This window comes from Melospiza melodia, chromosome 14, assembly GCF_035770615.1.
Source record: "Melospiza melodia melodia isolate bMelMel2 chromosome 14, bMelMel2.pri, whole genome shotgun sequence".
Lineage (NCBI taxonomy): Eukaryota > Metazoa > Chordata > Aves > Passeriformes > Passerellidae > Melospiza > Melospiza melodia.
Genome location: NC_086207.1, coordinates 4,709,538 through 4,723,015, shown reverse-complemented (window position 1 = coordinate 4,723,015; position 13,478 = coordinate 4,709,538). Strand labels below are relative to the sequence as shown.

Sequence of the window (13,478 nt, the reverse complement as noted above, 5' to 3'; positions counted from 1 at the left end):
GCTGTAAATAGAGTCGGCACAGAGTAATGAAGTAACCTACAACTATATATCAGAGACGGCTTTCTTTTGCTACCCTTGCGCCGGGCATTCCATCATATTTTCTACAAATATTTGGGTTGAAAATTCTGGGTTTATATTACTGTGTTAGGACTCGTAATACTCCGTCCGTCGTATTAAAATAAATACATTGCATTTCACTGCGTGCCTGCAGTGGCGGTAAGGGGCTGCGGGCGCCGCTGTTGACCGAGAGGAGCGAGAGGATGCTCGGAGCGCTACCGGCAGCCCCGCCCGCTGCGGATCGGCTCGGTCACTCGTTTCCTATTAGACTCGGAGACCGAGAGGTCTGGGATCGTCCCTGTGCTGCGGAACCGTGCTGCGCTAGAGGCGGCGGAGTCGGAAGAAGCGAGTGGAGAGCAGAGAGGGAGCGGGATCGGCGGCGTGACCGACAGGGAGCGGCGGGAGTTTTTGCGGTTCAGGCTGTTCCGCGGCCGAGATGTGCTCGGCGGGGAGGCGCTGGGGCCGGCGGCAGCGAGCTCTGCTCTGGGCCGTGCTGCTGGCGGCGTGGGAGGCGGCGTGGGGGCAGCTGCGCTACTCGGTGTCCGAGGAGATGCCCAAGGGCTCGTTCGTGGGCGATGTGGCCAAGGACCTGGGGCTACAGCTGCCGGAGATCAACGGTAATGCCGTCCGTGTTGTCTCGGAAAGTACGACGCAGTATTTCGCTCTGCACAGGAAGACGGGACATTTAGTGACGGCGGAGAGGATCGACAGAGAGCAGCTGTGCCGGCTGGTGGACAAATGCGTGCTGCGCTGTGAGCTGATAGTTGAGGGACAGATGCAGGTTTATGGAATCGAAATAGAAATCACGGACATTAACGACAACGCGCCGAGCTTTCGACAGGCAGAAAAAGAACTGAGAGTGAGCGAGACGGCAGCCCTAGGGTCGCGGTTTCCCCTGGCCCAGGCTCACGACCCTGACTCGGGCCGGAATTCGCTGCAGAGCTACGAGCTGAGCGGTGACGAGCACTTCTCGCTGGCCGTGCAGGCGGGCCCCGGCGGCGATCAGCGTCCCGAGCTGGTGCTGGCGAAGGCGCTGGACCGGGAGGAGGCGGCGTTTCACGAGCTGGTGCTGAGGGCGATGGACGGCGGCGATCCGGCACGGACGGGCACGGCTCGGATCCGCGTGACGGTGCTGGACGCGAACGACAACGCGCCCGTGTTCAGCCAGGCGGAGTACATGGTGCGTGTGCCCGAGGACGTGCCCGTGGGCTCTGTCCTCGTCACCGTCACAGCTACGGACGCCGACGAGGGTGCGAACGGACACGTGAAATACAGCTTCCATAAAATTTCCGACCGAGCCTCAGAAGTTTTCAATCTCGATTCTGAGACAGGAGAAATAACTGTTAATGACGGCTTGGATTTCGAGGAAATCTCCTCCCACGAACTTGAGGTTCAGGCACATGACGGAGGAGACCTCTCTGATACTGCAAAAGTCGTGATCACTGTGACCGATGTCAATGACAATGTGCCCAAGATTTCGGTGAGGTCGGCTCTTAATGAGATCTCGGAGGATGCCCCTCCGGGAACTATTGTCGCACTCTTACATGTGCAGGACCGGGACTCGGGGGCCAACGGCGACGTTCGGTGCTCTCTCGACGGAGGCGTCCCGTTCCGGCTGGAGAAGTCCTATGAAGACTACTACCGTGTGGTGACAGCGAGAGAGCTGGACCGGGAGCACGTGTCGGAGTACAACGTGACGGTGCGGGCGGCCGACGGCGGGTCGCCGTCGCTGCAGAGCAGCGCGGTGCTGGCGCTGCGGGTGCTGGACGTGAACGACAACGCGCCGGTGTTCGCGGAGGAGCGCTACAGCGCGCGGCTGGCGGAGAACAACGCGGCGGGCGCGCTGGTGCTGACGGTGCGCGCCACGGACGCGGACTGGGGGCAGAACGCGCGCGTGCGCTACCGGCTGGCGGAGGGGCGGGTGCGGGGCGCGCCGCTGTCGTCGTACGTGTCGGTGCAGGCGGAGACGGGCGCGCTGTACGCGCTGCGCTCCTTGGACTACGAGCAGCTGCGCGAGCTGCAGCTGTGCGTGCGGGCGGAGGACGGCGGCGCGCCGGCGCTGAGCAGCAACGTGTCGGTGCGGCTGCAGATCGTGGACGAGAACGACAACGCGCCGCAGGTGCTGTACCCGCCGGCGGCGGCCGCAGCGGCGGCGTGGTCGGGCGTGGAGCTGGCGCCGCGGCGGTCGGAGGCCGGCGCGCTGGTGGCCAAGGTGGTGGCGGTGGACGCGGACGCGGGGCAGAACGCGTGGCTGTCCTACGAGCTGGCCAAGGCCACGGAGCCGGGGCTGTTCCGCGTGGGGCTGCACAGCGGCGAGGTGCGCACGGCGCGCTCGCCGCTGGCCCGCGACGCGGCGCGCCACAGCCTGGTGGTGCTGGTGCGGGACCACGGGCGGCCGGCGCTGTCGGCCACGGCCACGCTGAGCGTGGTGCTGGCCGAGAGCGTGGCCGAGCTGCTGGCCGAGCTGGGCAGCGCGGCGCACGAGGCGGCGGCGCCGGGCGAGCCGGCCGCCAGCCTGACGCGCTGGCTCGTGCTGGCCGTGGCCGCCGTCTCGTGCCTCTTCGTGGCCTTCCTGCTGCTGCTGCTGGCGCTGCGCCTGCGCCGCTGCCACCGCCAGCAGCTGCTGCCGCCGGACAGCGGCGCCTCGCGCGGCGTGCCCGTCTCGCACTTCGTGGGCATCGACGGCGTGCGCGCCTTCCTGCAGTCCTACTCGCACGACGTGTCGCTCACGGCCGACTCGCGCAAGAGCCACCTGCGCTTCTCGGCCGCCAGCTGCTGCGACACCCTCCCGGCCCGGCCGCCGCCCGACGAGCCCGCGCCGCTGCTCGGAGACGAGGACACGGCCACCGTCCTCCCCTCAGATCACGCCCCTCCCTCGGTGAGTTCCCCTGTCCAAATTTTGTCCGCGGCGCTTTCTCCTGATAGTGCCCTGCCCTATCCTCGGCGTGTTCTCTGTGTTTCATAGGAGACTTTGAGTAAAAGCTTGGTAAGGGTTCCATTGGTGTTGTTCTGACGTTTGTTGGCCTTTACTGTCACTATGTGAACATGGGGTGGGTCCTCAGCCTTTCAGTATATGAAGAAGGAAGGAGGGAGAAGGCTGCTGCTGGCACGTTGTTGGTGATATCAGAATTTGGGCATTTGATCCTGTTCCAGGTGCTGCTTCCACCATACCAGTTGCCCCGTGTAGAATCTGTCTTCCTGGTAGTGTTAGCTCTTCTGAAGCGATGGATAATGGTATTAGCAAATAACATTTTTTAGAAGGTTGATGTGTCTTCCCTACAGTAAGTCTGCTTTAAGAGGTAGCATGTGTCTTGAACAAAATGCTGATGACTTTGTGTGGAACCTTTGTGCATGTTGTTCTCAACCATTTTTGCTCTCCTTTATCGCTATGATACATAGTGAAGGTAGCAGGAAAAGTGTTTGTTTCATCGGTCCTTTGGTTATTGTCGCCAAGAGAGGATTGGACCAGGCAACAAGTGGTCCTTGATGATGTCTGTCTGTTGTAGGGATGAAAAATCATCTTGAAGTTGTAATTCTTTGAAAAGGCTGTGGGTGGCTGCATGTGAAAGAGGAAATGGTAGTACTGCTTTGTTTTTTTTTTTTTTGTTTTGTTTTTTAAGGTAGAACTATATCAGATGAGCTGGATGAGCCTTGGGTAGAAAGTATTTAGCATGGCAAGAGAATTGCCTGGATGGGCAGGAGAGATTCGAGGTGTAGTTGGAGATGCAAGGTGGGCATAATTCCCTGTGAGCAGATATTCACTGACTCTGTGTCTCTTGGAAGACTGCTCAGTTTTTCATTTGAGACCTACAAAGTCTCTTCACAGAACTCCAGTGAGCAGCAAATGTATCTTCCACAGCACAGCGATGTACAGACAGCTGTGTGAAATTGGTGCTGGGAAGAGAAATGGTCTGGGTAGCTGGGCCTCCACTGTCACGTGTTTTTAAGGTAGATGTGTGAAAGGATACCATGCATTGTGTGAAGCATTGGAAATGTGAGTGCTGTGAGCTGTGTGTGAATGTCTGCTGAAAGACTCAGGGAAATGTTTTCCTCCATTCCCTGTCCAGTTCCTATCTCTAGGATGAAGGAATGTGGGGTCCTTCTTTCCCAAGTAATTGTCTACAAGATCTGTATTCCAGCTGCATAGAGAACCTTGACAGGTTCTTAATAAGTATTTGTTTGTCATCACAATGGTGTCACTGCAAAGCTTAATTTTGTACTTATATGTGTTATGGGAATTGCAAGCTCTGTATTCAGTGCCTATAAACAACATCATTAATCATATACTCTGAGTTATATAATCTAGAAGAGAGCTGTGAGCTGTTCAATTCTGCAGGTGTTAACTTTCTGTCGCATTCTTCCAATGATCTGAAGATGGTTCCTTCACAGTTATAGGTGAAAAGAGAGAGAATTCCATAGACAAGTTTCTTGAAAATGTCTCTGTAATAAATGCTTTTTCTTGTCCCATGGCTAGGGTGAGATGTCAAATATTAACAATAGTAAGTAGATACTGTCTGAGCAACTTTCCTCTTGGTGGAGTCTCTCTACATTCTGAAGGTCTCTTCTCACCATGGAAGCTGTGACAGGTTTACACGGAAGTGTTGGGGGTGTGTGAGGAGGCCCTGTTGGAGACATGGTATGTGTGTTGTTGATCCCCAGGGCTATTGCTGGCCTTCTGAAAATGAGTGAGGAGGAGTCTTATGATTTTCAATTGTGTGGTTTGGACTGCAATGGCCTAGTTTGTGTTCCATATTCCATTGCATCAAGAGTGGTAGTCCCACATGCTTTGAGGAGTCCATGTGCTGAAGAATGGTGATGGTGCTGTTGAGGTGATACTTGGATGCGTGGGTCTTTGAGAGAGCTGGTAATAATTTGTGGGCTGTGTGACAATTCCCTCTTGTTTAGGTAATATGGAGGGCCAGAATCATCTCAGTTGTGATGCTTGGCCTCTGAGATGCTGTGCACACAACTTTTCTTTTGTAATGTTTGTTTGCAAAATTTGCTTCCATGCTATGTTTGGCCAGATAGAAGCAGTCTGTGTATGCAGAGACAGGGCTGGTGCTGGAGTTCACTGTGACACAGTTCAAAATGAATGAATGAATTGTGTCCAGTTCTGTCTGTCCTGGTGTTTAGATGAGGGCCCCAGCTGTGGTTCCAAACTTTTCTTTCTCTTACTATCCAAGGAAATGACAGTCTGGGGCCTTTGTAGTGACTCCTGTGTGAGGCCCCTGTGTATTGGTTCCAGTTGAGTTTGCTGGGTTATGTATATACTGCAGTTGTGCCTGTCTGCAATATGAGGCCATGATTGATACTCTTCTGTGTGTTTTCCCATTCTTGGCTGGGTTCATTTTAGTTCCTTTGGATAATTTCTTTGGGTTGAGTTGGGTTGTGTTTCGTTGGGTTGGGTTGGGTAGGGTTGGGTTGGTGTGTTTGTTTGGTTGCTTGTATTTTTGTCAAGGAGTAAAGCTGAATGTGTCTGGCAATCCTGCAAACTCCAAACATATAATTATCCAGGAGGGAGGATATCTCATATACATTCCTTGTAGCTGTACCTGTAATCATGGAATCCCAGAAGCACAGAATGAGAGAATGGTTTGTGTGTCAAAGGACGTTAAAGATCCTCTCATTCACCCTCCTCCACCATGGACAGGGACATCTTCCAGCAGAGCAGGTGGCTCAGAGCCCCAGCCAGCCTGACCTTGAATATTTCATTCAAGAAATACAACTTCATGAATGGATGTTTCCCCAAGGTGTTGCTTTCTCTGGGGCCAACATGGCATCAAAATTTTCGTTTGTGTTTATGGTGAAACTGAAGGCTGTGAATGCAGAGTGAGGAGGGTGAGAGCTGAGTTCTGTGCCAGGCAAATGGGGGACTCAGTGTGGGTTTGGCAGAGAAATGGTTTGATTTCATGCTTGCTGCCAAAGGCAGTAAGGCAGTGCCATCGTTGTTCTGATTCTGGTGTCTCTGTCATGAACGATAATTACAGTTTTCTAACAAGAACATTTTCCACATTAACTATTCATGTAGAACCATAACTCTTGGGTGGAAGAGGTAATTAATCCTCTGTGAAACCTCCATTATCTTTATCTGTAGGCCATATGATGATATAGAGTTTCTACAGAATTTTACTTACACTTCCACTCAGGTCTTTGTTTCCAGGAACGTTGCAGCTCATTTCCACAATTCTGGTCATTACTTTGAAATATGAAAGAGTGACTGATGTTTTTTAGGACATCTTTACTTCAGTCACTTAGTACCCACAAAATGTTCAGTCTTATGCAGATGAAGCAATAAAGAAATCTGTTGTGATTTGTGAGAAGCTTCATGTTTAGAAGAAGGCCGATGAGAAGATGTTTAAAATGATGGTTTCATAACTGTGCAAGGTGAACAGTCCATGCAGTAGAAAGAGTTGCTGAGGAGAGGACCAATTCTTCAAATGAACCCCCCTATCCTGCTGTGCTTTTTAAGTCCTCAGGGCCCCACACTTGCCCCTTGAGATGTCAGTGACTTCCTGTGGTCTCCGGGATGGATTTTAAGGCCTGGAATAAAGGCCTAGAAGACTTCACTGTGAGCATCTCTGGTTCTCTCTACTCCTCTAGTGCTTCCTTCCCTTATCTGATTCATGTTTTCAGGGTTTCTGTGGGTTATTTATTGTTTTTTGTTTTCCCTTGATTTTCATGGTATGTGGATATACTTACAATTAACCACAATCCATCTTTGTTTAGTAACATATGATGTGCCAAGGTCCCTTGTTCTTGTTGCAGGGGGAGAGAAAGGCAGGAGATATGAGAGTGGCTTTTCTTACTGTTCCTGTTGGGAGAAGTGGATGTAAGCATGACATTAGTAGACTTTGCCTCTCTGTGGAACAGAGCATGTGATAAAAATGGGGAGGAGATTCCCTCAAAGCCAAAGTTTTGATGAGCCATTCTCAGTTGGATGACTGCTTAAGTTTCAGTATGGTTGTTCATCATTTGTGTGCTCTAGAATCCTTCAGTTCCTTATCATAATGGTTATTATTAGCAGACAACTGTACCTCCCTTCTTGATGTGGCTGCAGTGCATTATCATCTCATTATGGATTTGAGAAGTGAGGGGATGGCCAGAAACAAAACCTAAGTGGCCTGGCATGGAAGAAAAAGCAGAGAGGGGAGCTCTGTGTGTGAGCTGGAGAAGAACTGGGTCATTGCCTTGCTTGTCACATGTCACAGATAACACCAGGCTGTGCCTGATGGAGTCCAGTGGGATTTGAGTTGCTTCTGTAGAGCAAGGCAGACCTACAAAATGTTATTGCATCTGTCCATTTCCACGTGTTTCTGACTCTTGCAGTGCTTGTTGTCATGAGCTCAGGCTCAGGGTGTCTGATCTCATGTGGAAGGTCTCCTCTGTGCCAGCTGCCCGAGTGCAGGTGCAGTTCCCACACACACCTGGGATGTTTCCAGCTGCACAGAGGAAGGGTTTCACAAGCACTCCTGGTGTGCTCAGCCAGGAACATTTTGTCTGTGGTGTAATCATGCAGGATGATCTCTGCTGCAGCTGTCCAAGTGCAGAGTGACCACCCAGGCCAGCCAAGGTTTCCATGGACAGAGCAGGGCCCAGTTGGAGAAGGTGGACAGAGTGTCCCCCAGGCCATCACCCAGAGGAACCTGCTGGGCAGTCACCTGGATGCTGTCAAATGGCTGAGGAACAGGCTGGAGAGTCAGCTGCAGAGAGTTCCAGACAGTGGCTCCATGTCCAGGTGGAAAGCAGTGACTTGTGCTGTCCCTGCAGGGCCCAGACTGGGCCCAGTTCTGTTCAGCACCTGCATGGCCAATGGGATTGAGGCACCTTCAGGCAATTTGCAGCTGACACCGATTGGAGCTGATTCACTGCAGGGCAGAGATGGCAGCCAGGGATGGGCTGGAGAAGTGGCCCCGTGCAGCCATCATGAAATGGATCAAAGTGCAAGGTCCTGCAGCTGGGGTGGGGCAATCCCCAGTTGAAAGAGAGAGTGGGGGATAGGGAAGAGCTTTGCAGAGAAGTGCTTTGGGTTATTGGTGGGTGATGAGGTGGGGCATGTGCTGCCCATGGGCAACTGCTGCTGGAATTGTGTCTGCACTGCATGACAATCACTCTGCCTGGCAGGTCGAGAGAGGTCCTGCCTCCCCTGGAAACTCTTTCTGTAGAGAGCATAGACTGCATGCAGATCTTTGGCCCATATCCCAGTGGACATGCTAGAGTTCCCAGAGGGATCAAGGAAGTGGCCTGAGGGCTGGAATATTTCTGTTATGCAGAAGGACTTAAGGTCTTCAAGAATGATACCTCTCCGTAGACTTTTCTATGTGTGTTTTTGCTGTGTCAGTTTATGAATTACTTTATAGGAAATATGGAGAAAGCTCTGTGTACCTGGGCCAGTTGTTGTAAAAGTGCAGAGAAGTGTTTTTAACTAAGAGAAAGGAGATTTTAATTAGGAGAACGTTTTTCAGTGTGGGTTGAGATAAAAGGGAAGATATTGCCCAGAGAAGTTTTTTACTTGCCTTCAATTTCAAGTCTAGCAGAAAGTGTTCCTGCTGATATCAGAACTGTGGATTAAGTAGCCTTTACAGAAAAGTTATAGTGGATAACTGAAAGTATTGTCCTTCTCTATGAAGGACTTCGCATTTATTTGCAGTTTCCATCCTCAGGCACTCAGATATGGAGGTGCAGATGAAGCAAGTTTTACGAGCCATAATGAAAACAGTAAATATTATCCTGGTGTGTTGGCCTAAAGCGATGCTTACATTGCTTTAGGCTGATCTATATCTCCAACCAATTAATCCCAGATAATGAAAGGACAATTCAAGAGAACTGTGCAAAAGCTCTTGACGTCGTCCCCATATTAACGCTTATTAATGGTGTAAATGAGCCGTGATTTTAGTAAGTGGCTAAATTGCATTACTTACTGCCCTGCCATGAATATTTCCTTCTGACTACTCACCGTGACTGAAACGAATGCTCTGAAAGCACCGCCAACACATCTCGGGTAGAAACGCCTTGCAGTGGAATTAAGCCGGAGGTCCCGCTCTCGGTGTTTTTGGTCGGGGAGAGCCCCCGGGGCCGGTGCAGCCGCTGAGCCCCGCCCAAAGCCGGGCGCCCTTGAGCGCGGCCGTGCGGCGGCTGCAGTGTCGCGGCGGCGCCTCCGGGTGTCGCTGTTGGCCGCCGCCGAGCGCCGCTGGAGCCGCCGCCGCCGCAGCGTCCTGCCCCCGCAGGCTGCTCGCTCGCCCGGCGCCGGCCGCAGCGGCAGCGGCACCGACAGCAGCAGCGGCGGCGGCGAGAGGCGGCCCGAGCAGTGTGGGTGGTTTTCAGCGGTGTCTGTTGTGGGCGGCGAGAGCGGCTGGAAGGGAGGCAGGGCAGCGGCAGGAGGCAGGAGCGCGGCGAGCGCAGCGGGCAGAGAATGGCGGTGAGGCGGCGGCAGAGGCTTGGGCCGGGCGGCGGGCGAGCGCTGCCGGCCGCGCTGCTGCTGCTGCTGGTGTGCGTGTGGTGCCGGGCGGCGGCCGAGCGGGTCCGCTACGCCATCGCCGAGGAGCTGGGCAGAGGCTCGCTCGTGGGGCCGCTGGCGCGGGACCTGGGGCTCAGCGCGGACGAGCTGCCGGCGCGCAAGCTGCGGCTGAGCGAGGAGAAGCAATACTTCACGGTGAATGAGGAGAACGGGAACCTGTACGTGAACGAGAGGCTGGACCGGGAGGAGATGTGCGGCGAGTCGGCGACCTGCTCTGTCAGCTTCGAGGTGCTGGTGCACAACCCGCTGAACGTTTTCCACGTCGAAGTGGCGATCGAGGACGTGAACGACAACTCCCCGACCTTCAGCAAAGCTTTTCTGTATCTCGAGATCGGTGAATGGATCCCTCCTGGTGCTCGTTTTCCGCTGGAGATGGCCCGAGATGAGGACGCAGGAAGCAATTCGCTGCTCACTTACCAGCTCACCAGCAACCCGTCCTTCTCTCTGGTCATGAAGGAGAGCCCTGACGGAAGCAAGCAGCCGGAATTGGTGCTGGAGAGAGCTTTGGACCGGGAGAAGCAGAGTTCCTTTGAGCTGGTGCTGATGGCAGTGGATGGCGGGGATCCCGCGAGATCTGGGACTGTCCAGGTGCGCATAAACGTTACTGATGCCAATGACAACCCGCCCGTGTTCAGCAAAAGCCTCTACGAGGCGAGGGTAGCGGAAAATCTGCCAGTGGGGTCTCTGGTTTTGCGGGTACAGGCGACAGATGCAGACACGGCTTCCAATGGGCTGGTCTCCTATTCATTCAGCAACGTCCCGGACAACATCCGTGCTTTGTTCACTGTCGACAGCAACAGCGGCGAGGTCAGGACGGTGGGTCCCCTCGATTTCGAGGAAAAGAATACATACATCTTCGGCCTTGAGGCGACGGACGGAGGCGGGTTGACGGCTCACTGCAAGGCGCAAATAGATATCACGGACGAGAACGACAACGCCCCGGAAATCACGATTCTGTCGCTGTCGAGCCCGGTACCCGAGGACGCCCCGACTGGCACGGTGGTGGCCGTGCTGAAAGTGTGGGACAGAGACTCCGGCGAGAACGGTCAGGTGTCGTGCGAGCTGTCGGGAGAGGCTCCGCTGTCGATCGTGGCGTCGTCGGGGGGCTCGTACAAGGTGGTGACATCGGGCGCGCTGGACCGCGAGCAGGCGTCGGAGCATCGCGTGACGGTGGTGGCCCGGGACCGGGGCAGGCCGGCGCGGCGGAGCAGCAGGGAGCTGGTGCTGGAGGTGTCGGACGTGAACGACAACGCGCCGGTGTTCGAGGAGGCGGCGTACAGCGCGTACGTGGCGGAGAACAACGCGGCGGGCGCGCTGGTGCTGCGCGTGCAGGCGCGGGACGCGGACGCGGGCGCCAACGGGCGCGTGAGCTACTGGCTGGCGGGCGGCAGCGCGGGCGCGGCGGGCGCGGCGCCGCTGGTGTCGGTGGAGGCGCGGAGCGGCGCGCTGTACGCGCAGCGCTCCTTGGACTACGAGCAGTGCCGCGAGTTCACGGTGGCCGTGCGGGCGCAGGACGGCGGCTCGCCGGCGCGCAGCTCCACGGCCACGGTGCGCGTCTTCGTGCTGGACCGCAACGACAACGCGCCCAGGGTGCTCTGGCCCGCCGCGGCCGGGCCGGGAGAGGCTGCGGGAGGGGCGGCGTCGGCGCCTTTCGAGGTGGTTCCGCGCTCGGCCGAGGCCGGCTACCTGGTGGCCAAGGTGGTGGCGGTGGACGCGGACGCGGGGCGCAACGCGTGGCTGTCGTACGAGCTGGTGCAGGCGTCGGAGCGGCGCTGTTCCGCGTGGGGCTGCACAGCGGCGAGGTGCGCACGGCGCGCGACGTGGGCGAGCGGGACGCGGCCAAGCAGCGGCTGGTGGCCGTGGTGAAGGACCACGGGCAGCCGGCGCTGTCGGCCACGGCCACGCTGCACGTGGTGCTGGCCGAGAGCTTGCAGGAGGCGCTGCCGGAGCTGAGCGAGCGGCCGGCGGGCGCCGAGGCGGCGGCGGCGGCGGCCGAGCTGCAGTTCTACCTGGTGCTGGCGCTGGCGCTGCTGTCGGCGCTCTTGGTGCTGAGCGTGGCGCTGGCCGTGCTGGCGCGGCTGCGCCGGGCCGAGCCGCCCGCCGTGCTGCGCTGCCTGGGCGCGCAGCGCTTCTCGCTGGCCGGCGCCGCCTTCCCGGCCGACTTCTGCGAGGGCACCTTGCCCTACTCCTACAACCTGTGCGTGCCGCCGCCCGCCCGCGCCGTGCCCGAGGCCGCTTGGCCGCCGCCGCCGCCGGTGCCCATCCTGTCGGCGGAGGAACTTCTGTGTGAGGAGCCTTTGGAGAAGCCGAGCTCCAACAGCAGCGCCGTCGAGGGAGAGGTGCCTGCTAATCCCGACGCACCGCAGGTCTGTGAAACCGTAAGATGTTTTCTTGAGACTTTCTTAACAGGCTTTCTCTTTTCCCCTGGATTGATACCTTTGTCGAGATCTCGGCATTATCTGTTGGTCTATACTATTTCCGTATTTACTCCCAAAGGGAACACGCATCTGGCTCTAATGGTTGAGAAGTTGCATGTTGTTCTAACGCTCTTCTGCTTGCCCTCCCGTATTTTTAAAGGAGGCTGCTTCACATATTGTAGGTCTAGTGAGGCTGACTGTTTTTTATCCCTGTTATTCTTTTCTGATGCAAACCCGTGTATTTATCCCGTTTCCAAAATTTCCGTGTAGTGTCCCGTGTTTTGAGAGAATGCTGCTGTAAAAAGGCAGCATTTATGGGAGGGATGAATACTTCCCCGTCATGATTTTTCAAAGTTTTTTTTTAACAATTATTTGTGAGTTCAATGAAGAATGCGGATTCTACTCTGCAGAAAGGGATCTGCTGATTCTGCGTGACCTAGTTCAATAAAGGGAATGAGTACTTTTGGTTTGTGGGTAGGATGGGGCATGTATTTGCTTGTTATTTGGGGTTTTTTCTGAGATGTGTGTATTTTCAACACGAAAGGAGAAACTACAGGTTGATTCTCCCTTCTGGAAGACTGTCGAGTGTATTTGGGGATAAGTTTTCTTCAGGAGTGATAGGCGATGTTGCTTAATTATTGCAGTCATTAATTTTCTCTGCAGTTCTTTCTGCAGAGCCGCAGGTTCCTCTCTTCTCTTTCCTGCTGTTCCCCTTGGATCTATACAAACCGTTGCTCTCTTTTCCTTGGGTTTTCCCCGTTAGTGTAGGTGGGAATGGCTGGTCCACCTCTCCGAGAAGGGATGAAAGAACGAGGTGATTTTTTCTTGTAAGAACAGGCAATTAGTCATAGCACTTGATTCTGCAGTGACCACAGCTTCCGATTCCTCTAAGAGGTTTTGTCTGCATCTCTTCACCTGACTAAAATCGTATTAATGAATAACTGCGATGGGGAATCATAAGAGTGCAGGATATTCGTGGTTCTTCATGAAGGAATCAGGGAAATAATGCAGATACTAGCTGCTGCAGATTTTTCTTTAGTGGTCTGTTTATCTTGAAAGTGTATCTTGGGACCTGGTTAAAAGCTGGCCACATAATCCTTGTTTAACACTTTTTCGGTCTTAGACTCCAGAAAGAGGTATCTCATGGATAGAAAAGTGACCAGCTCTCCATCCGGAGTAAAAGAAGAGACTGACCATCCTCTTTTGCGTTAACACTGTTGCAGCAATGGCAGGACTGGTACCATTAGTGGGGCGAGTAAATTTTACTAGTTTTCTTTTTCCATTCCTCCTGGCAGTTCCCACTTTTTTTTTTTTTTTTTTTTTTTTTTTTTTTTTTTTTTTTAACCATTCCTAATATTTCCTCCATACACAGGTGTAAAAGAAGACTGAGGTCTCAAACGGGGGAAAATATCGTACTGGGGTTTTGTTTGTTTGTTTGTTTCAGAGACTATTTTCCTATCGTTTTATAAAAAGAGAGGAGTTTTGACCCT

At 54.4% G+C, this 13,478-nt stretch overlaps 3 protein-coding genes across 5 annotated transcripts in view; all 3 read left to right on the top strand.

Moving 5' to 3' along the window:
* Positions 1-13,478, top strand: part of LOC134424614 (protocadherin gamma-A4-like) — a 261,717-nt gene that overhangs the window by 57,392 nt on the left and 190,847 nt on the right. The window lies entirely within an intron of this gene.
* LOC134424973 (protocadherin gamma-A10-like) lies at positions 494-4,746 on the top strand. The gene is made up of 2 exons (XM_063169185.1): positions 494-2,935; positions 4,717-4,746. The coding sequence occupies exons 1-2, from the start codon at positions 494-496 to the stop codon at positions 4,744-4,746; spliced, it is 2,472 nt and encodes an 823-aa protein (XP_063025255.1).
* LOC134424972 (protocadherin gamma-B5-like) lies at positions 5,831-12,176 on the top strand. The gene is given in 5 exon segments (XM_063169183.1): positions 5,831-5,886; positions 9,119-9,363; positions 9,414-11,336; positions 11,339-11,949; positions 12,171-12,176. Coding segments are annotated over 5 exon segments (2,841 nt in total).